Source organism: Venturia canescens, chromosome 9, assembly GCF_019457755.1.
Source record: "Venturia canescens isolate UGA chromosome 9, ASM1945775v1, whole genome shotgun sequence".
NCBI classification, from domain to species: Eukaryota; Metazoa; Arthropoda; class Insecta; order Hymenoptera; family Ichneumonidae; genus Venturia; species Venturia canescens.
Window position 1 is genome coordinate 17,179,309 of NC_057429.1, and position 24,004 is coordinate 17,203,312.

Below are 24,004 nucleotides of genomic sequence, written 5' to 3' on the forward strand. Positions count from 1 at the left end.
ATAAAGAAAATAAATAAATAAAGAAACAATACAAAATAATACTGTGGGGTATACTAATTTAAATGTTTTCATCCTTCAAACGAGACGAAAGAAGCAGAGGAAAAGGGGGCAGAAGAAAAAAGAAGAAACGAGCTTCTGCACACGGGCTGTGTGGGTGGGCTTTTTTCACTGATTAATTTTCACGGTGCGCTTAACTTATTGAAACTGCCGCGCCATTTTAAAGTGACTAAAAGTTGCGGTAGTTATTAAACATTCGAATGATATTGTACGACGGTTTAGCTCGGTTGAGTTCGTTTTGCTAAAGTACCGAGAGTTATTTTGTGGGCGTTGTTTCTTAATTAGAGACGTATTTTCAACCGTCACCGAGACCTTTTTGTGCTTTGTATACAACGGCCCGTATACATGGTTCACATAGACTTGGCCACGATCATTCTTTTCTTAATAAATACACCTCTGCCACGGAATCTTTTGAGTTATGAATCCAATTGAATTTTATGAAATTCTTGATTACTTTTTTTTTATTTTTTATTTTTTTTTTTCACGGCGAAGAGCTCCATTCGGTGACATCATTGTGAAAATACGTGGAAAAAACGCTTGTTCGTTGACATGAAACGTTTTCCTGATTCAGAATGTTTGACAGGAATAAACATTGCTAGCTTCTGATGCTCGTGTGATGAATCATTTTCATAAAAACAATGAATTTTTTCATTTTTCAGTCCAACGTTTTCCTTCAGTGCAGAACTGAATTCATTGCTTCACGATCAATTCAAAAGAAATTCTGATCAAAGCTCGAATTCGTTTTCACCTTTCGATCCATTATTTGTTTTACTCTTTTTCTATATAATGATGAGCACTCAATACACATTCGGAAGCAGCACGAACTTCGTGCTGTCGAGAGTCCAAATTTTTTGAAGGAAGTTCATCCAAATTTCAACGTTTTCACTAATAACTTTTTCCCCATAAGATTCGATGACTTGAAATATTTCCTAAACTTGCGTTTAGAATGGAAAAAATTGGTACTTCTATTCTTTCGAGCATGCAACCCTCTGGCATTCGAAAAATTCCATATTATTCGCGTGTAAAGATCGGTGCTGCCTCCTGTCTCCAGAAGCACAAAATTCCAGTCAAAATCCATCGCATCGACCGAGCAGAAACCTGCAACAATTCCTGAATATTGCTTTGACTATCGTTAGCCTAGTCATCCCTTCTTCCCATACGTCAGACTCACTTCTGCCCTTTCAATCCTAATGATTATTGCAAGTCAAGTGACAGAGCTTTATTTTCGTTGAATCGGGTCTGGAAGTGAAAATGGAGGCGAGGTTGAGAAAACGGATCGGATTTGGTCACGTCGAGTTGAAACATGGGAGAGTCGATTACGTTATTACATAAGTTAGATGAAAAAAAACAAACAAATTATTGATCGAGTAGAGGTTAATGTCATTGAAAAAATGGACTGAACTTTCCTGATCAGAATAAAGATGCAGTTGAATCTGAGGACTTTCTCGTTCAATAGTTCATGAAATTGCAACGAATTCATTTCGTTGTTTCGAAATAACTTATCTTTCTTCGCCTGTATGAATAAAACATTGGCACGGTGAAGCTCAAAAACGTTGCAAATGGATGACAACAAATGACCATTTATAATCAAAAGGAAACGTGATAATTTTGATGCACGTACGAGAAAAATATTTCTTAGGCATAATCATTTGAAGGGAAGCCAGAGCCGGGTCAACAATATACTTGAAATTGAGTTACCATCTGAAGGTTATTGGTACGTTACTACAAGTTGGTAACTACGTAGCTACGATCGTAATTTATCGACCTCTGGTTTGTTACCTTGAGTCGATAAAGTAAATATTGCGAAGACGTTTGCACAGATCTGATCGATAGGTTGACCAGAAGTTTGGATTTCAAATGCGTCAGTTTTTTGAACCAACATCGGAATGGAAGAAATTCTCAATTCGAATGACGAAACATTGTAATTATCCAGTGAGGAAGCAAAACAATCTGAATTGGCCTAAGGAAACTGCTAAAAGGAACGGAAGGTCGTTGAATTGCAAGGCGCGATTTGTTTGTGCACAAGTTTTCAGGATGAGTGGTTACGTAAATGCTTGCCGACGCTGTTTCTCCGCACGAATTGAGAGAAATAATATAAAGGACGATTAATGGTTTTGCATAAACGGGTGGTAAAAAAAGTTTGAAAAACTGAAAAATGACGAAAGATCCATACCGTAGAAAGGGTTGAGATCAATTTTATTGCGAAGCAAGCTTTACGCTTGGTGCGATTGCCCGTGTCAAAAGAAAGAAAGAAAGCTATCTTAGGGCAATAGCGGACAATGGTGAACTGTCACCATCATGCGGAGCATTGTTGAGCTTCGATATGAGTTGCGCGTGGCCTCGGGTATACAAGTAGCAATATCGAGGCGCGTGCCAACGACCCTCTGAGATGTCGGTTTCGTTGGCAGCCTGAAGGCTCGTAACGCGCATTTCGTTTTTCCTTCCTGTGCGTTTGTTTTCATCATAAGCATTTCAAGGACCTGTTCGAACCTATTGGAACCTCCTGATTACATAAACCTCGTATCTCCGAACTTCCATTCTCGCCTGAGCTTGTACATCCTCGTGAATAAATAAGACGAAGATTTTCCTGAGCAAGTACGCTGAACGAGCGATCATTGCGCTTTTTATAAACAGAAGTAAAAATGAAATTTTTAGCGATCCCGAAGCTCGCCATATTTTCGTTTAGCAATGCTTTTGAATTCTTGCGAACGTAGATGGCTACTCATGCGTTGCTTTTGTATTTGTGCACGTCCATCGAAATGAGTGTTGATTGATAAATTGGACTTTTATTGGTAGCGCGTGCAAGAGACGAGGGGCAGTCGCGGTGAGACTGAAAATCATAACTTTGGATAAAGCGACGATGGAGGTGCGTGTGTGTGACGATTGCCGAGAATTTCGAAGGTTCACATTCGCGCAAAAAAGTAGCACGTTTGTTCGTGTTAGTATGTGAAAAAAGAGTAAAAATCTTTGGATACTGGATGATGATATTCCAGTCACACGTTCCTGGTGCCGTTGATGTATTCATCGTATGTAACCCGCCAACGGGACTCCATAAAATACTACCCCCCGTTTTGTTCCGGTCGAATAAGTTATTGTGGCGTGTTCTATTTCGATATGGACGATTGTACGACACTGCGCGCCCTGTCTCTTTCCCTTAACCCCCCTCCGCGCTTCCCTTCGCTCCTTTTTCTCGCTCACTCTCACTCTTCGGCCGCGTGACGCGTCCTGAATATGGAAAATTGGCTGGACTCTCTCTCCGCACTCGGGACAAAGTTAAATTCGATTCTCCCTTCACAATGAACATTCATTGAACGCCTACAAACAATGAATCTCTTTTATGGGCACGAACGGGCCAGCTGTGACGTAGTTTTCACGCTCTATCGACAATACTGATTTGCCGAAGTCCCGAAAAGTCTTCCGGAACCCCTCCAATTTACACAACAATCAGACAAATATTTGTACTGAATTAATACCTTCCATCAAAAACGCATCCGCTGGGCGAATCACACGAATGTGCTTTTTCTTGCACGTTTGTAAGACCAACGAAAGGGGCCGCTATTTTTTCGGGATTAAGAGAAAACAGGCTCGAATCATTGGATTACTCGGTGCACTGAGACAAAAAGCCATTGCCACAACGAAATGTGCCGTTACGGGTTGCCAATAAAATGCATGACGATCACGAGGTTCAAAATGATCGCGAACAACCAAAATTGTTTTAGATCAAACTACAGATTCATTTTCTCCGTAAACATTGCGGTCGAACGAAGAAAACTCCAAGTACTTCCCAGTGTGCTTGTAAAAGCTCAATCGCACATTGATCGAGCCCAAAATGTAAAAACTCCGTAATTTCGTAATAACCTGCGCATGGCTTTAGATCCGTCGATGTTCCCGAACGTTTGGAAAATGGCAGATTTGACGAGGTCCCGGGACGTACTTGCTCGGAGTGGGTAAAACTTGCGAGTTTGCGTTTGAGTTCGACGAGGGGAAGTGGAGGGTAAAGAGGGGCTGAAAATATTTTATTCGCAATACAGATAGGCGTCTCGATTTCACGGTATGTCAGTGCGCCCTTTGTTTTTTGTAAAATAGGAGTATAGAAGTGCGAAAATGGGATGAGAGGTGATAAAGCGACAAAACAGGCTAGAAAGCGGAGCGTTCGGCGTCCTGGTGGGTGGGAGGGGGTGAGGAGCGTGTCGCGATTAACTGAAACAACCTGCTAGGCCAACAATGGTAGTAATCAGCGAGAGCTTTTCGCGGGCTGGCATTGCCATTGTTGTCACCTCAGCAATAGCTATGATGCCTCGGTGTTGTTCGTATTGTTTCGTGTATGCGGCCACACATTTCATGATGCGTTGAAAAATATTTAGTGACTTGAGCTTTGATTAGTAGATTCATCTAGCCCCCTTTTTAATCCGTGTGAAAAAACGTGTGACCATTTTTCCTCTCGTTTTTCTCTAGTTCGCCCAGCTCCATTTCGAGTCCATTAATGCCTCATCTGCGCCTTTGTCTGCGGGCATTCGGAATCGCAAATTTTCCGAATTTATCTCCCAGCTATTGCTAGAAAATGCAACATTTAAAGGGCATAGAAGAAAAAATATTCTCTTTAAGGAAGAAACAAACAAGCAAAAAACGGCGAAGGAAAAGATGCTGCGATATACATCCTGTGAGGATGTCTGGCCACACCGAGGACCAAAAGCAGAATTGTTTCCATTGATGAGTGAGCATTCAGAGACGATGGGTGCGACGGCGTTTATGACTCGAACCCTCTTTCTCCCTGCTGAGCGATGAATGGTATAATCAGTGGTCGCGTGGCACACCCCCCCCCCCTTCCTCCGTCCCTTTCCCCTTTATTCCATCAGTTTTGCATCCTTGTCCATCGCATGGACCACCCTGTCGCCCCTCCGAGCCCAAATTCACAGAATCCACACCTCTTCTATCATCAACTTCGAGTGAGACGAAGCGATTGTTGATAAGTCTCATATTATACAGAGCGTTACAAAATTCGAGTGCAAAAGCGTTTTCTTGACTCGGAAGGTGCCGCGATACTGCACGGGGAGAAAAGCTTTTAGGAAAGTTTTTTTCCCGCACTGACGAGGAGCCCTTCAGGACTTTTGGCCCTCCACAGGCGTCCGATCGAGCTATTCCTCGGCACGCGCTTCGACTTTTGAAACTTCCTGCATCCACACCTTGCACACACACATCCTTCATACGATCCCAGTAGATCATTCGTCCCAAAAGATAATAATCTATGTACACTCGCCTCTATTGCGAAGTTAGCTCATAGGCCACTGCTAACCACATAACCTTTTTCACTCGCGCCATTGTCCTCTCCTTCGTATTCTTTATCGCCCACGTACAACGATCTAATTCACCCCGGGGAGTTTATCGAGGTTAGGTCGCGGGAATCGTGCTCCGAATCGGGGCTCGGGGCGTGAAAAAATAGAGCTACAAACAAGCTCGGCTCGGATTCGATGGAAACTTTCGGACACTTCAGGCTCCGCTGGTCGATCATTCTTCAGGAAAGTTTTAATGACACTCGACAATGATTTATCTTCGTCGTGAATATTTTGAACTGTAAAATTGAATATTTACAGTTTTTTTTACTGTAACCCTTCGAGTTGAAGCTCAGGGCTGCTCCAGGAGAAAGCTCTGCTGATGCTCCGAATACCGGGGAGACCAGGAAGAAACAGAGTCCCTCGAGAACTCATTGCTTCCGTCTCCTGTCCATATTTACTGCCAAGTTCACGTGAACGATGCCGATGACGCTCTGCTGCGCTCTTTTCTCTCTCGTTCAAAACGATCTCAATTTTCGTTTTTGAAGGTTTCCCTCTTCCCTGGAGAATGACACCTCAGCAGCCGGTTCTACGAAAAAATTTTCAAAATCGAGGACTCCAGGCGGCGACGGGTAGCCCGCTTCAGCTCGCTCTCCCTGTACAGCCTTTATCAGAACTACGGGAAAAGTCCTGGTGCACAACAATCATTCCTCTCCATCTCCCGTTTCGCCTTTTTCTCACTTTATCGTCTTATCACGAGAGTCGTCACCGCCGCCTTCCCGTCCCCGCTGCACCTCGTCCCACCGCTCATTCCCTCAACCCTCTGGCCCAGGCCGATAACATTTATTACTCGAGGTACGTGTACCATCGCCGTCTAACTAAATACGTTTCTCGATACCCAACAAAGAGACGTAAGTCGCATTTCAAGCATGAAAAACAGTTTGAATCTCATATCGTCGAATGCTCGAAAAAACTTTATCACAGTCTTCGCTCGCTTGATAGCTTCGAGATAGTTGACTCGAGTTCAAGTGCATGGATTATTATCATGAGTTCAAACAACATTATTTTGGAGAATTGGGATTACTTTTACTGTGTAGTTGTCGGAATAGCCGCAGATTTTAAAAGTGCATGAAATTGTTCGCGCTCTTTTATTGATTGAAAGAGCCTCTGTCGGTTCATTTAAGGCTGACTTTTTTGGCTGCTTCATTAAGGAAGTTGAGGCTGTACAGTCATTTTTTTTACCCAAAAGTGATGACCTGTACCTTTCAAAAGTTAAGCCAGTTTACAGTTTGGCAATGTTGCATACACTTTAAAGAAAAGTTGGAGTAAAAACACGAAAAACTGGTGAAAGCTCAGTCGAAAACACGAACAGTGACGATCCTAGCCTCAAAAAACTGCACGGAAAACAGATTATTATTAATATAATCTCAGCAAATCTCCTAATAAATCTGAAAAAATTGACATTATTCGGCAAGCCTTGCTCATGTTGCCCAAAAAATTTCATATTTTTAGCATCATTTTTAACGGAGATATCACCGAATGTGTCTTGACTTCCATAAGATTACATGTTATTTGGCCCAAATTGTTATGGATTTTTCTCAGCAACGACGCTCCTAAACTGTCTGAAAATTTAACTGATTTTTTTTACACTTCACTTTATAAGACGCAATCGGTTTAAAAGCGGTGACATCATTTTCATTCTAATGCCTCAACTTCCTTAAGGAAAATCATCCTCCGTGTAACTCGACCAGGCTCTGCCGAATTACTTTAATTTCTTCCCCACGTTCAGTTTCCATCTTGTAACAATGTTCGCAGAGGCGAACGCCACTACCTCATCGCAAACAAGAATCAAACAACAACTAGCTTGATTGGTTGGTGCTCATGAAATGATCGTGATAGGCAAACACCCGGAAATAACAGGTCCAAATGCACCTCTGCGAGAACTCGGCACAGTTGGGACAAGTTGCGTTACAGGAAGCTCCCAACGACACCAAGTTTCTCTCTGAGGAGAAGAGAGAAAGCAAAGCAAAGCTCTCCGCAGTAATAGACATTGAAACCGCACTTTTTCGAGCCCCCAAAAGCACCCTCGTCGTCAATGTCAGAAGTCAAAAATCTGCTCGATTGCGTCGCTCGAATTGTTAAAGCGAGTCTTCAATAATTCAACTTGGATTTGTGTTCTTGGAGCGAGCTCACTTTTGAGATGCTTGTCCCGAGTCACTAACACTTTTTTCGGTCGGTTTGTCAGAATCTTTTGAGCTACCTTCGACGAAACCTTATCGCTTTCTTCGGTATCGACTCCCATCCGTATTTCATCACCAATAACAAAAATCATCGATCAACGCCAAACAAAAACTCTTCGTACCCAAACTACCTTAAGCCCCATGGAACTCAGTGGTTCCGGTGGATTCAAGTGGCACGTGCCGATGGTCGTGCCACCGGCGCACTTTGTACCGGCAACTTACTAAAGTTGATTCGATGATTCAACGCGCGATTCCATCGACAAACATCCACTGTCAGGACTCCAGTCACGTGGAAAACTTGCACATCGCCGGAGTTCTGAATCGATAATTCTCAGTCGAAGCTCGTCTCACCGAGGCCTAATGACACCAGTAAACGCACCGAGTTATCGATTCTCCTCGTCCACGTGGACTAGGGAACAGGATAAAACGGCTAAGCCACAGAATAATGCGGTCCGGTAGTGAAAAAAGAAGGAAAGAAGAGAGAGAAAGAGAGAAAACGAAGTCGGTAATCTGCTACAAAACACATATACGGGATTTCTGGACGGATATCAATGACACGAGAGAAGGAGATGAGACAGACGGAAAAGATAGTCCGTAGGAAGAGAGCAGCGAAGGAGGCAAGAAGGTACGTCGTCCCCACCTGTTGCGCCGTCGAGCCGTGAATGCCTGACGAGCTAACACAGTGCCGCCATATCCAGGTATGAGCCAATCCCGAGGGTTCTTTCGAGCCTTCGAACGGTGGGAGATTTTTCCTCGTCTCCGATTCGCCCGGCTCCCCCTTGTCTACCGCCCGCCGTCCTCCCCCGCCGCCCCGCGTTGAGGCACAACGTTGTCCTTCCAGGACCCGGTTTGAGCTCATTCGAATACGGCACGTATTCTCACTTCGTGACAAGCTCGTCCTTCGTCTATGACGCGTTTGTTTCTCGCTGCAGATTTCTAAAACCGAATTTTATCGGGGAGAGAGCGAGGACGCTGTTTTATCACGCGGCTATCGAGTGAGCTTCTCGGGAGTTTGAAGCCTTAACGGTCCGCTGGCTTACGACGGACTCTCGTTTTCACCGCTTTTCGCTTTCCCATTCGAGGTGTTACGTCGGTTTTCATGTTCCACGAGCCTCATGACAAACTCACCTCGTTGTGATACTCATTCATCCTCTGGATTTTTTTTTCGAGACCGGAGAAATCACTCGCAGAGTCGTTCGAACCGTGTGGCAGTGCAGGAAACGCGATAAACGTTTCGGGAAATTTGAATTGCGATTAAAGTGCTTTGAGCTGGGAGGAAACCTTGGTACGGGACTCGGGATTCGAGGCCAAAGTCTTCGAGGAAAACATGGATCGGAACCACCCGAAAATCTTCGGATCTCTCGAATGTCGGGCCGCTTCTTTCGCTGAATTTCCTCATTTTCGAGCTCTTGTCATCCAGCGCTTGTAATATCGTTACCGAGACCGAACGCCAAGGATTTCGGAGGCTTTCAATTGGAGAATAAAAGTTTTAAGGAAGTTATCTAAAGCCGAAGATGTTGTAGAATTTTTCAAATATTCAATCACCACGTGCCAACTACCAATTGCGTTATGAATTTGATCAATCGAAAGTATGCTTTTTATCGAGGGATTTGAGAAGAAAAATATCGATACTGCGACGTAGGATAGAAAAGATCCTCTCGTGGATCTCGCCGTTGACGAAATGTCTTCCAAGAGCCTCCAAAATGAACACGTTAAGAGACCCATGAACGCTTTTATGGTGTGGTCCAGAGGACAGAGACGAAAAATGGCACAGGAAAATCCGAAAATGCACAATTCGGAAATATCCAAGAGACTCGGAGCTGAATGGAAACTACTGAGCGAGAGCGAGAAACGACCGTTCATCGACGAGGCCAAGAGATTGAGGTGAGAGCACGTGGCACGATTTTTGTCCTATTTAATATTGCTTTATTTTCCCGATTTACGTCAACCAAATTTTTATACAAATCGCTTTTTGTATTTGACGAAACGATTTGAAAAAACCCATGCTTCTGTGGGTAGAACCTGTGAAAAAATAATCATCCGAAAGTTGTCCGTAAACGGCTCAAAGGATGAGCCGATGCATTTTTTTTATCCACATTTTTCAGTGGAATAATGTGCAAGCAAATTGGGGGGTTCAATCGCAAAAACTGTTTATAAGCAAATTCCTAAAAACCTCGTTATTGATAAAATTTTTATTAAATTCGTTAATTTAATTTGGTCTGCCACAAAAAAATTCATCCAATTACTAAGACCGCAAAAAAATGTTGAAAAAATCTGTGCTTGTCAAATGGTTAGTTTTTCAACCTTTTGGAAATGTTCAACCGAATAACGAGTTAGAAAAGCGACAAAAATTGAAGTGATTTTCTGATTTCCAATGAAATAATCATTCAGTTGCGCTGTTTGGACTCCAATTATTATTTCTCAACAACTTATTAAAAATAAATGTCACTACTGCTCGAAGGAAGCATGCAACCGTTCGAGTGGCTTTTTCGTCTGACCGGCGCGTGGAGCCGGACGCCGAGGCTTTTTTCACACGAAACGCTTCGGTTTGTAAACGAGCATAATTGCGAGGATCGAGTAAAATGAGACGTGCCAGCCGATCTCCGAAGAAAATTGGGTAGCGGAGTATCGATGCTTAATTTGCCAGTATTTACCAAGGCTCACGGTCGGCTAATTTTCCCTAATAAACTTGACCGATTTCAATGATTTACAGTTTTCATGAAACGATGCCACTGAAATCTCGTAATCACAAAACAAACTTGATATTGAAGCGCGTGATGAATTTTTCGGTAAAAACGAATTAATCAGTTTCGATAAGATCAGTTTCATTGCGAGCAAACAAACATTTTGTGAGTTCAACTAAATCGACGTTTGTCAAACAACCGTTTCATTGAAATCGCGTTAAAGGATGATTGCGCTGGGGTTGCATGCTACGCGAAATTTCAATGGTGAACTTTTCGCCGGCGTTACATTAGAATGTTTTTTTTTGTAGGCCGAAGTAAAAAGAGAGGCGCGTGTCACAGCGGCAGACATTAATTTGAGATTGCTGTGCAGGATATCGCTAACCTCAATCGATTGATTTTCTGGTCTCATTTTTTTTGCGATTGCGATCTCCGTTATGAATGATGAAAAAAGTACCGCGGAAACCAAACTCGCTTGTAGAAGCGCACTATAAAAAAAAAATCGAACATCGATGCGACAAAGTTTTCGTCAAATCCCTCGAATATTTATAGTCAAACTTGTTCATTTATATATTTCAGTTTCTTCATTTTACTTTCCGTCAAATTCAGCATTCGTTTCTCAAAAAAACAAAAAAATCAATTACCGTGAAAGCAAACAAATTTCGTTAAGGTAGATCATGCCCGAAGGATCGTTTTTCAAGGGTGTCTAAATTGGATTGATTTTTACTTCCTAATTAAAGATATTATCATTCTAAATTAACGTCACAGTTATTAATTCGATATTATAATTAAATTTTTTCAACTTATTTTTTGGCGAATGAAATTACAAGCCATTAATTAATCATCAGGGATTCGTCACTGACTGAACCCGAAATTTCATTTGTCCCTGGCTAAAATACTATAGTTTTTCAGCAGATAAAAGTATTAATAAAAAGACAGAAGGCTATGACAGGAATGAGCCAAACTAAGAGGAAACAAAATGCCGAAATAAGCCAATGTGAGGTTATACGAGGGCTCATTACCAATTTCGTTCAATCTTTAAGGTTATATATCGTTCTTCATTACTAGTAAGACAACCGTCTCGAATTTTTTCCCAGACCTTCATTATATATTTCATTGTTATTGTGTACTTTTTCTTCATATATAACCTGTGTATTTTTCTCCACATTTAAACACATTTAGCTCAATAACCAATAAGAGGATTCCTTTAAAATTTGATAAGTGTGTCTGTCGACTAGCCATTGAAACCCTGTGTAAATTTCGAGACTTTCTTAAGAAAATCGTTTCGTGCATTAAGTACCTTAACAAATGTTTCCTCAAATTTCGAATCTGTCAACATTTTCCAACACTACTCGCAATAATTTTAAGCCGAAGTTAGTTTTCTACGCACTCTATCAATTGACAATTTCCATGAGTAACAATCTCAACAAAAATTGAGCAAAAAAAGTCAACAAAACCAGAACTATCGTAAAAATTTGGAGTACGATCTCCGAATAAAAGGTTTTTATAGATAAAAACCAGGAAAAATGGGAGAGAATGAGCACAGAAATCTTGTATACAAATTTTAAGGATCAGATAAAAAGTAGTCAAAGAACAAAGAACATTAATGGGCCCAGTAGGATTTTCAATTAGCGTTTATAGGTTGTAACGTAGACAAAAATGCCTGTGAAGATAATGGAATCGATAAGCACGGTGCTTTTGGTTAAAAGTGTACTTTACATAGACGAATAGTGTTGAGAGTACATGACAATAGATAGGAGTGATTGTCGAAGCGGATAATCGGGGCGATTTGTTGGAGGCATTTCTTTTCAAGCCTAATTGCCCTTTAGTCACGAATACTCCAGTTAAATTATAGCAGGATTCGAAAGAGTCACGGAGAACTCGAAGGGGGAGCTTGTCTAGTCCATAATACGGTACATTGTTGCTGATGTTAAGGGCGTGTACGGTACGCAACTACGAGGGACGCAATACTGAGCCAACGCTGGCAATAAAAGACACAGGCATTAATTTAAGGGGCGGCGGGAGGAGAGCATAGGCACATTACCACCCCTTGAATATTCAATCACTGTTACAAATTCATTTTTCTTTCACCGAGCATCATTCTATCCCACCGAATCGGTGGGGATGAGCGTTTCTCTAAACATATACACGCGAAATCGTTCTCAGGAGAATTCGACTTAGGACTGTTGAGAGATGTGCAATCGACGGTGATTTTCTGGTATTTAAGGGGTAATATCAGTGTGAAATTTTGTGTTCAAGTTAATTATTGAAATAACGAAGTATAGGAGGATTTTTTATTTATTTTGAGTACATTTTATTGAGCAGAGAAGCAATCGCAAAATGGGGTTTCAAAAAAGACTCTCCGACGGTTGACAGCACAAGTTGCACATCGAGCATCCGAAATCAAAAATTCAAAAAGATTATTCAGTTATGATAGTAAAGCTAACGCAGCATCGTAGGAAATTTGAAAATTTTGATTAGAAGAAAAATGGCGGCCATTTAAAAACAAAAATCGAATTTTACACAAAAATTTTACAGTAAATTGTGAATTAAAAAAAGTAAACAATTTAAAACAAAAACTCTACGACGCGACAATAGCGATAAGTTTTCTGAAGAGAATCCTTTTTGGACAAAATTTGATATTTAGTTATGCTGTCAATCAGGACAAAAAGCATGATTTCAAAAAAAAACACGTTTCAAGTTTTGGGAGGATAAAATTGAACGATGTAACTTCAATATTAATGTAAAACAAGTTCTTACCGATTAGTCTGCTATCCCTGGATCATGCAGAAGCTCTTTTGCGCACAAGCTCTTTTTCGCGCTAATATTCCCCCTTAAACTCAGAATCACGCTCAGGGAGCGAAAATGTTACGAAGAGAAATGCCAACTTGTGCGTTTCTTTTCATAAAATTTACGTGCCAATATTTGGGAGCTGTGCAAAGTTTTTGGGCACTTGAACACGATATTTCGTATTCTGATCGATGATTTCTGAAGCTGAAGAAAAAAGGTCGTTTAAAACGCGATCCCGGCATCGAGTCGTCACCAGGTCTCTCGATTTTCGGTTTACAAACCCGACAATAGTTTGACGAATTCCCAGGGAATACATTCCCCCGTTTGACGTGCTTCCAGTTACACGTTCCTTGACGGATTAGAAGTCACGTGGTTTGAGTTCAAGGTCAACAGGAGGTTGGACAGGACATAGCAGCGAAAGATACGAAACTTGACTTTGGCAGCGAGAGGCAAAGTGATTTGAATTGTAATTGGGATGAAGGCTGTGCAGGATTTTGTCCGACGAAATAAAACTGTATTCATGAGACATTTGAACTTGTTTTCGTACGATCTTAAAAATGTTTCATTACGAAGCCTCTTTCAAGGGTCGCATAAAATTGAACTTCCAAGGCCCTTTCGGGGGTTCGAAAAAAAGGTTTTCTCTGATCCCCCACAATTAGGAGCGTTGAGAAAATAAAATTTGTGTCACGCGCCAGGGCTATGGGAGGTTCCTACCTGAGTTTTTCTGCCGCGCCGTGCGGGGTAAACAAACCGAAACAAGTAAAAAATTGAGCGATTGACTGGGAAACGTTGATCGTAATTTAGTTGGGAGCTGCGAAAGTTGAGGGAGTAAAAAAAGGTGAAAAAATGGTAGGAAGAACCGGAAAAGGCTTTGTGCCCCGTGATACAAAATCCATTTTTATGGGGACGGAGGTAGTAAAATAAAAAGCAGGATGATAAAGTCGTTCCGCTGGAGACTCTCGGGCTCCCGATGTGTAGGTTACGTAGACACACGTGCACACTCGAACAAAGCTCGTGTATGTATATTCGAAAGAGGAACGTTTCGTTGAGGCTGCCCTGTCACTGGCCCGACGTAATCTGTCCGTTCGTTCACGGGGACTCACAATGTGGCCCTCGAGATAACAAATAAAGCCCCATTGTCGCAATTGTGTGGATTTAAAAGGATTTGCGCCTCTCGTTCTCCGCCACCCGCGTCTGTAAACTCGCCCTCTTGCTCGGCCCTCGGATCCCTTCTCGAAAACCCCCGCCCCTTCTCTCTGCTCCTCTCCATATTCAACCCCACCATCCGGAGACTCCATTGCCCTACAATTCTCTGCGACTATCTTTCTCCCTCATCCACTCTCTTTCTTCACCCGCCTCGCATTCAACACAACGTATAACCTTTTCAACGCTTCTGGCTTTCCTTCCACAATCCTATCCCCAAAGCCATTTTTCGGACTTCGTACCTCTCTCTCTCTCTCTCGGTACACGGTGTTCTTAGGAGACATCTCCGAAACGATACACATTCGCGCGCACAACAACCGCCAATCTTCCTGCTGGATCCGCGCGACTACCTGCGATCTCGCCTCTCGCCAATTTCCCCTCCTCTCATTTCCATTTATTTCTCAGCCCCACCCCAAATGTTCATGCCTCGTGTCTATTTTTCACGGAATTCCACGTATTTTTAACTCCACTCGTCAAACTGTGCGCGGAACACTTTTTTTAATTTCGCTTTCGCTGCTCGCTCACGCGGCGGCACTCACCCGCTTCCACGATGAATTCCATCCGCATATTTCGACACTCGCCGTTTTATCCGGCTTTTATTTTGTTTTCTTAATGTCAGACGGTGGAAAACTTTTTGTCGGATACCAAAAATGTTGCTGTCTTTTCAGCAGTTTCACATATCGTTTCGATTCTTTCGAACGTTCCCGATCGAATCTTCAACTCAAAAGTCCGCCAAAATTTTTTGAAATTTTTACCAATAGCTCCAAGCCCCATGAAAACTCAAGTTCATTATAGAAAAATGTAATTTTTCAATTGATTTTTATTGGCTCATTTGTTTTGTTGATTTTTTTCGTCGATTACGTTCGAAGAATTTGAAAAATCATGATCGTTCCAATAAAGTTTGTCCAGATGTTCAATGAAAAAAAAAAAAAAAAAAAAAACGATAATAATAAAATTTCTGACCAATACTTCATCCCCAACAATTCACCGAAGCGTAACGATTGTTTCGTAGCTCCATTATATCGAAGCTTTACGTTTAGTTGGAAGATATAAAGTCATTGTTTATCACGGCCAAATGTGAATTCTAAAGATTACGCTCTATGTTTATGCATTTATGCTGAATTATTGTGGCGGAGCTTTACCAGTGTTTATGCTGATTTACGCATTGTGCTATCTGCTGGGACACGCTGTCGCGGAATTATTATTCCGTTTCCCTCATGTACTATTCTCGCAAGGACAATCGCGCTCGAACTGTTCCCTTTTTTTTACTCTCTCGAAACATCCCACCTTGCTGTCATTTGAAGTGAAAAACTTCCCTTAAATCTGCCACGCTGATGGAAGAAATTTCAAGAACTTTGCTGACTGATCGATTCGTTGATTTTTCAATATAATTAATTTCTTCCGATTCTTTACTTCGAATTATTTATCTCCGCTAAATCGAATAATCCCCGCTCCCGATTTTGTTGCGCAAACGAAGCTCATTTTCGATAAAACAAAAACGTAAATTCTCGGTGGGAAAGAATGAAAAAAATTGGCAAAAAACTGACGAAAATGTTGTTGCCCCCCACGAAACAAGGATCGTATTTTTATTCCTGTTTTCCACACATTTTTGCTCCTTTTATCAACGCGAACGAAGGCATAAATAAGGGCAACGTTTGTGCGCCGCTCTCGCAACATAATGGAGTATTATGCTGCGGAGATACGGAGTCCGTACACCCTACGACTTTGTGTGCACAAGATATTTACTACAAATATCTATGAGCCCACCCTATCAAGCGGTGAAACTGGCGATAATATGTCTGTAGGTGAAAAAAAAGAAAGGAAAAAAGACTGTCTTTTCACGTACGTCGTGTCTTTGATAACACATCAAATCCGACATTTACAAAGCAACTCTCGAACGCAGAGTCTTATTTTTTTTTATCTTCTTTTTCTACATCTGCACCCTACTCCAATGGAAACCCAGTTTTTTTTTTCCATGACAAACTTTCGGGTAAAGATAAAAATGGGATTCTGTTTCGTTCTTTATCACGAAGATTTTCATTCGAAAATTATGTTTTGGGACAATGTCAAGCTTACCTGAATTTCTTTTCGTCTTTCACCTCGTGTTTTTTCAGCCCTGTTTGCTCGCATTTGTTTATCGTGGCGATTTCGAAAACGGCCGATTATCGCCACCTCTCACATCGGGATGACTACATAATTCCGGGGACCGTTGAAATATTTGGAGAGTGCAAAACCCCGAGTGGTGGAATCAGCCTCTGGAATAGTGTGCACTGAAAATTTGAATTTATCTTCGATGCTCGCTTCCTTCGTGAGTTGGACAAAACGAAGATAAACAAAAATGTTCTCAACGATTTAAACATTTTTGAAATATTTTTCGCTTTTCCGAGCGTGAAGTTTTTCTGCTCGTATCGCTTTGGAATCGATTCCACAGGCAATTTTTCGTCGGGTTAACGCAAAAAATATGTTGAACCGTATGGGGTGCGGGGTTCGAAGGGGGATCGAATAATTGAAAAACGATAGGGGCATTGTGCCTCGAAAACCGAAATAACAAATCGGCAGAGCTCGCTCGAGTGTGGCTACGAACGAGGAGCAGGACTCGCGTGATCAACATTTTGTCAGAGAACGCGCAGGCCCTCGGGACTAGGCAGGGGTCCTTCATTTCGCTGCTCGCCCGCACAAAAGCCATGCGACAAAAAACGTTTTTTCTCCATCCCCTCAAATCCTGATTAGCTCGCCTTCCTTTCCGCTCGTCGTTTTCGAATTTGTGCTCACTCGAACGCAAATCGGTCGCCGTCGATATTGTCGTAGTTAATGACACTCAATGAGTAAAGTTCGTTTGTACACTCGAGATGGAATAACCGACGAGAAACGTGAATGGAAGGAATTTTCTTGAAAGAAAATTTGACTGTGAAAACGACTTCGGCTAATGATGAAAAAAAATGGCGCGGGAAGCCCGCTTTGCCCTAGAAAGAGGAGAAAAAATGTGTAAATTTAATTGAACATCCTCCTGTTCTTTTGTTCCAGAACGTTGCACATGAAAGAGCATCCAGATTACAAATACCGTCCAAGAAGAAAGCCAAAGTCCCTGGTGAAGAAAGAGAACAAATTTGGTTTTTCCATATCCCCATTGATGTCAACGGGCGACACGTTGAACAACATATCGAGAGGTTTGCTGCCACCGTTGACAGCGCCGAGTCACCACTCACTACTGGGCCACGAGGATCTTAAGATTCCTCGATTTTTCCCGCCCTTTCCGTACCCGCTGTACCCGATCCAGCACAAGCTGGGGGAAGACTTCAACGGTGGTAAGCTCGCGGCGGATCTGGCCTTCCAGGCTATTTACGGGAGTGGAAATTTTTATTCGAGTCATCAGGCAGTGGGGAGCGGATGGCCGGGTCTCTCGGCGCCGTCGTGCGTCCAACCGAACTGTGGATGTCCCTCGAGTTCCCCGAAGGATCCTAAGCGATCATCGGCGTACTTGGTGCCGAGCAAACCGGATGAGCGTTCTTTCGGGACCCCCGTTAAGCCCGAGGACGACCGTTACCACAGCGAAGCCGCGCGAGAGGCGGCGAGGGCTGACTTTCGATATCGCAAACTCGAGGACGGAGCCGCGTACCCACCGGCTGTGGAGAAGCAACCGGAAGAGGCGAAGCTGGAGGAGCATTACGCCTCTTCGTCGCCTGCGCCCGCCGAGAGGAACGAAAAGTTTATTCCTGCACCCGTCAAACCGGAAAGCACATTCTCCGTTCAGAGTCTGACCGCGAGTCCACCGATGACGAACCGCAACCACGTCATATGAAGGCCGCTTCCGGTTCTTCCGGATCTCAACTTCCGGGGGAACCTCATCTCCAGCTGGACCCCACCGGACTGGTGGAGGGTCCCGTCGATCCTGTCGCCCATCCCGCAAGCAACTGTCACAGCTTCCAACTTGAAAACCACCACCAGAACCTACAACGTTGACGACGAGAGCGATCAAGAACAAAACTCCGTTCCGTCACGTTCCTCGCGAATCTCCTCCGTCGCAAGTGCTCAGTGAAACTCTACTGCTCTAGGAACTCGTGGCTGCTCTCCAGCCCGGAACACTAACGACTCGAGCGACGCGCCGGACGATGGCTCGCGTGAATATTCGCGGTGATCCGTTTCTCCGAGTGTATAATCAAATTGCACTATCGAGAGGGTCCAGGACGCGGCCAGAGAGTGCGTCGAGCGTGCATCGTCAATTGTAAAAAAACAGGACAATTCATTCAGCTTAGTCAGTGCTTCTAATTAACCATTTTTCACGTTCTTCGTATACTCTCCGACTAAAATGCCGGATGCGATTGTATTGAAAATTAAGCTTAAAAAACAATACTCCGCGACGACTATTAGATGAACACAAGATCCACGTATGTTTAAGGCACTTTTGAAGTAGTTTCAGAGCGAATGTTCCTACACACTCGATGTCGATCAGTTGCCTTGTAAATTCATCATATGCCCCTAGACATCTTTTCACAATGAGAAATTTTTCCTCGAACCTCGACCGTTGACGGATCGACTGAGCCGAAATAAATCTTTTGTTACTTCCCCACTTCCATTTACGACTAAAACGAAATGAAAATATTCTACAAACTCCGAGCAGCGTGACTTCGAATTTCGCACACCTTAACGAAGATCCGAAATTCTTATTTTTCGAGTCTCTTACGTCCAGTCAAATGATCGGAACCAAGTCAACGCGAATAGCCCAGGAACACCATCCGAAGACAGTTTCCCTGAGACGAATTCTTCAAGGGTCTTAGAAAAGGCTGTCGCGATGAAGAAAATCGTAGGAAAATGAAATTCAGGTAGCACTAGCGTTCAAATCGTTGGCCAAAATGGTGGAGCGGACGTATACGAATGACTCAATAAGTCGTTCGGCAAAAAAGCTTGTCCATCGAAATCGAATCGATACTATGCTATGGCTAAATCCTACAAAGAGATCCTCCATGTTCTGTAGTACGTTTTATTTATATCAAGCCATATATATAGGTGTACATATAGTAGGAGAACTTACACGAAGGACCCAAGTCCAATTTTGATGAGATAACCAACCCTCTCACCACATATTACATATACGGGAACGTGCGGCTCGGCTATCCCCGTGGTAAAAAAAAAATTCTCTACCAACTGAGGCAAATCTCTTCTTTGGGATTCGGCGATGTGAAATAAGCCAAGCTTTCTGAATACTAACGTGGCTACGAGCGAACGAGGGCTCATCATTCCATACGTTTCCGTTGCATCTCTCGCTTCATAATACCAGGCGGGAATACTATCATCCGCCATTACACGTACAGGATCGTTGAGTTACGTCTCAATTATTCCTCCATACAATTTCTTTTTTTCTTTCTTTCTTTCTTTATTTTCCTGCCACTATTATTTATTTTATAAAGTAGCGATCCACCACGAAGCCAAGTGGGGGGGGGGGGGGGGGGTGGAAAAGGGGAAATAAAGCATGAAGTACTTCTCGATTTCGGATTGCCAACGAGGCTCCAACAATGCAGGAACTTCAAACGCTGACTGGGTGGAACCGCACGGTTGTCAAAACAACCGTAGCACCGGATGACTTTTCGGAGAATGTTTTTTTATTGTTTTTCGATCAGGGCTCTTCGATCGTTTATAAAAGATAATTATTTGATTGAATATTCTCGAATTTCTCGAAATTTCAAAGCGACGGGATGAAAATAATGATTATTTTGTTGAATGAAGATCAAAACTTTGAATCCATTGATTAATTTTGGTTTTGTTGAATTTTAAATATTGCAGCCAGTTATTTAATTTTTTTTTTCATACGACGAAAAGGTGCTTAAGCGTGTAATATTTGTAGGCGATCGAATAACGAAATTTAAAAACGAAGACTTATGTGATACAATAAAAGGAAAAAATCAGGTATTTTTTCAATTCAAAGGCGAAAATTCGTGACTCAAAATGACGGTAAACGTTACTTATTGGATAACGAATTATTTCGACGAAATTTTCGGATCCTAAGATTGATTTTTTAGAAAAAAAATCATTTTGGTACAGAGAGAGAAAGCTCGAACGTTGCGTGTGGAGATCTGCGTGTTGTAATTACATAATGAATACAAAAAATTGTGGACAGAGGGACAAAACTTCTACTAGTAACCGTCACGAATCACCACGAATGGAAACCATCAACGTCACGTGTGGAAAAGTGCTGCGAGCCCTCATTTGTTCTTGATCGATTAAAATAAAGACAAGAGGCGTAAAAATATTTCAAAGTGTAACGGATCTTTGAAAGGATTATAATTAGAAAAATGAAAATGATCATTCAACCTTGTAAAAATGAAACTAATTGTAAAAACTCGATGATAGGGCAAGCAATTACGCAATTGTTCGATATATTTATGATTGAATTTTTGCTTGGATGCTGAGATAAAAGAATATTTTGCACATCAATGAATTTAAAAGGAATTCAAAAATGTAAAAGATCCTTAGGCACACTGAATTATAATCAGAGTTTGGGTGAGTAGTTCCACTTGTTTATAATCGCGTTAAGAGAAAATTGAGTTTTTTTCTCCTGATTTAAGTGAAGTGTTATTCGAATTCGTCGTTCGAAAATTATGAAATATTCACGTTGACAGAATATTTTGTTTTAATTTTAATTTTGCGTTATGGTTCTTTCTTATTATTGATTTACCTAGTCATTGACGTTGTATAATTGGGCTTTTAGCAAGATGTAGTTGTTGATAAAGCACAAACGGAATGAACGATTGTAAAACAAAGTGCCAATTGTAAATAAAACATGAATCATTTGAACGCAGTTATTATCCTTCGATCTCTACCCGAACTAAAATCCAACTGGAATTCCTCAAACAAAAAAAATGCTCCTCTGTCTCCATTCTCATTTTGGGGAATCCGAAATTCAAGGGGGTCACATAAAAAAAGATTTCAAGTTCTCTCTCCAGAAGCGAAATCTTTGGGGAAATGAATCGGTGCTCTTTCTTCGAGTTGGAAAATCCGAATGGAAAGTTTGGAAAGCGAAATTGCGTTCTTTCGCGTTGGAAAGCAATTGTCTAAGCTCGATTGTCTTCTGCATTAGTCGTGAGCATCAATGTCCAATGAACCCTGGATGGAGAGCAGTTGGTGAGGGAATAAAAATGTTTCTGAAGTGAAACCCTTTCGAATAATTCATCAGGTGAGTGCTCGATTGAACAACGAAAGCTTGTTGTTGTTAGGTAAAGCCTAAGTGATCTCCCCCACTTTGGTGGGCTCGTAATAGAATGTTGAGTGGGATGAAATTACGCGGAGAAACAAAGATCGTCACAGGGAGAAAAAGGCAGTTTTTCGAAACTGGAATGCTGATGGCTGTGACGCAGTTACACGCGACTCGGAGGAGGGGCTGCGTGTGTTTTTACGGGCACGTCTCGGTACGAATCGAGACACGGAAGTGGGAAAGGAGACGGCGGCGGAGAAGAGCGTGGTGGGGAAGAGGGGAACTGAAGATTGGGATTGCTGTCGCGAAAAGGAGAACTAGTTTCTTACTGCTCCGCACTCGCGACAGTTTCAGCCCTTCTCCGGAGGTTGCTTTTTTTCCTCTTCTGATAGCGCCCCACGCTGCCACACCGTCCTGGCAACCGAGGACATTATCGCTACTGCAAAAGACTCTTTCTTCCCCCATAAAGGCAATCACGCTTTCTCCGCACACAGAGATAACAGAAGGAGCACGCTCAATGAAGAATAGAAAACGGCGCTGCATGTCTTTTACGTATCTACATCACACCCCCGGAATTAAAGAAGCATTTACCTTCTCTCTACCATTGTCACAATCTTGTGTGACGATGAATGCTGTAACGGGCGATACCAGAACGAAAAATATTAGTCAAAATCGTTGGTTTTCCTGGTGCAGGCTCCGACTGAAACGAGAGCAAGAGAAACTTAAATTTATTAAAAGTCAGTTAAAATCATTGAAATAAAAATTGTTGAAGCCAAAAATCAGCGTTCGCGACACGATCAAACTTTAAGTTTGAGTGGATCTGGAAAAGCGTTTTTCCAACGACGCTTCGTCAGTAGAAAAATCCTGTTGATCGATCTCAGGCGCTACGAGAATTTAGTATCAATGAAAATGAAAATTTCTGAAAACCCTAATTTCCGAGTTTTTCACTCCAGAAGCTTCGGATCGAAGATACGCGCATCGCGTAACGAGGCGGAAAATATTTTCAGGCTTTTGTCTACAAATCGGGCATTCCATCAGATTTTCCGGATGCTAAATTTCACCGATGGCATTTAAAGTTTTCAAAACTATCAGGCATTCATACGTGTGTGCACACAACGGATTGAAAGCGAGAGGGTTGCACTGCGCACCAAGAGGGAAGCAACCAACGCACCAGAGCTCGAGGATTCTCTATTAGTATGCAAGGAAATGCTTCGTGCTCGATCGTAGAAGCCATTGTAGCCGAAGAATGTCCTCATTGTCTGGGCAGACTGCGCCAGAATGTCGATATATAAGGAGCCCGCACATCTTGACTCTCCTCCGAATCAAGTAACTCAACCTCCTGTCCCATTTCTCGCCAAGACCATCTTCGTCCCCGATTCATTCGCACGATTTCGAATTTCTTCATATAATCCACGGATACGAAAAATTGCATGTATCAACCGAGACGAATAATCCGAGCATTTTATACAATGCGTTTCCTCACAAGCGATGCCAAAACTTATCCAAAAACGAATGAAAGCAAAAGAAAAGAAGTGAAAATATTGTTTTGACCATTTTTATAACGCATTCTATGAATTCATAAAAAATCATTGAGCATCCCTGTTGAAATTGATAGTTGCAAAAACTATAAAAACTAAATAAAAATTGTCCGCAGTTTGCCCTCAGGACAGTCCTCAAACAACTTACGCATTACAACATTGATGAGCGATAACGAATGATATTAGTCAACAACGTTTCCGGCTTTTCAATGACGGATCGTCAATACGAGAAATTGTAGCTTCATCCAGACGAAGCGGGCAGGGAGGAATCGAATTTCAAAAGCGAATGTTTACTAATGATCGACAGGAGGAGCGAACAGGAGCAATTTGTCGGAAAGCGCGTATGTTCGGGTGACGATTTATTATATCAGCAGCTTTTGCGGGATAATATTCAACGAAACAGCGAAATAAATGAATTACGACGCTCGTCGGTTGGAAGCGATCTCTCGCTTTGTTCGGACACAGGCTCGTTCGATTATTAGGGGCAAAGAGAGAGCGAGAGGGGTGCAAACGTCGTGCGTTGGTACGAGTTTTGAGTGGGCCGTGGTCCCGAGGACAAATAGGCATTCACAGGACTATTGTTGAGGGCGGGACAACTGCATTATTACAGACAAACCTGAAATCACCACTGCCTATCGTCATACTCAATCCGATTATGAGTATAGCAAACATCACAGTACATAAAAATAGGCGCAGGAGAGAAAGAGAACCTTCGACGAGGGATAAATAAATAGAATATTCATACACTCAAAGTCCAAAAATTCACCGAATCTGTGGGCATGGATGATCGCGAATCGTCCAACGAAATGAACGTTAAGGGGTCTACCCTTATTGGACGGGCGAAAAAAAAAAGATTTTCACGAATTTTTTTGAATGGTATACATTTTAAATGTGGATATAAAAATTGTTAGGTTTAAAAAATACTCTTAAAATATACAAAAAAGTTTTGTTTACATTTATTTTACTCAATTTTCGTAAAGAAAAATCGGGGAGGAGGCAGATTCGAAAAAAGATGGGTGTGCTGTTGATAAAATCTCTG

The 24,004-nt window shown here is 42.2% G+C and overlaps 1 protein-coding gene across 1 annotated transcript; it reads left to right on the forward strand.

The window, feature by feature from the left end:
• The first annotated feature begins 8,665 nt into the window (after positions 1-8,665).
• On the forward strand, positions 8,666-19,664 carry LOC122416166 (transcription factor SOX-14-like). Its single transcript, XM_043428886.1, has 2 exons — positions 8,666-9,451; positions 17,266-19,664. The coding sequence occupies exons 1-2, from the start codon at positions 9,249-9,251 to the stop codon at positions 18,038-18,040; spliced, it is 978 nt and encodes a 325-aa protein (XP_043284821.1). The 5' UTR covers positions 8,666-9,248; the 3' UTR covers positions 18,041-19,664.
• Positions 19,665-24,004: the final 4,340 nt, after the last annotated feature.

Excerpts from the sequence above, each read along its gene's own strand:
- LOC122416166 (XM_043428886.1), top strand. The coding sequence starts at position 9,249 with ATGTCTTCCAAGAGCCTCCAAAATGAACACGTTAAGAGACCCATGAAC. Across the intron at positions 9,452-17,265 it reads GACGAGGCCAAGAGATTGAG|AACGTTGCACATGAAAGAGC; the intron begins GTGAGAGCACGT and ends CTTTTGTTCCAG.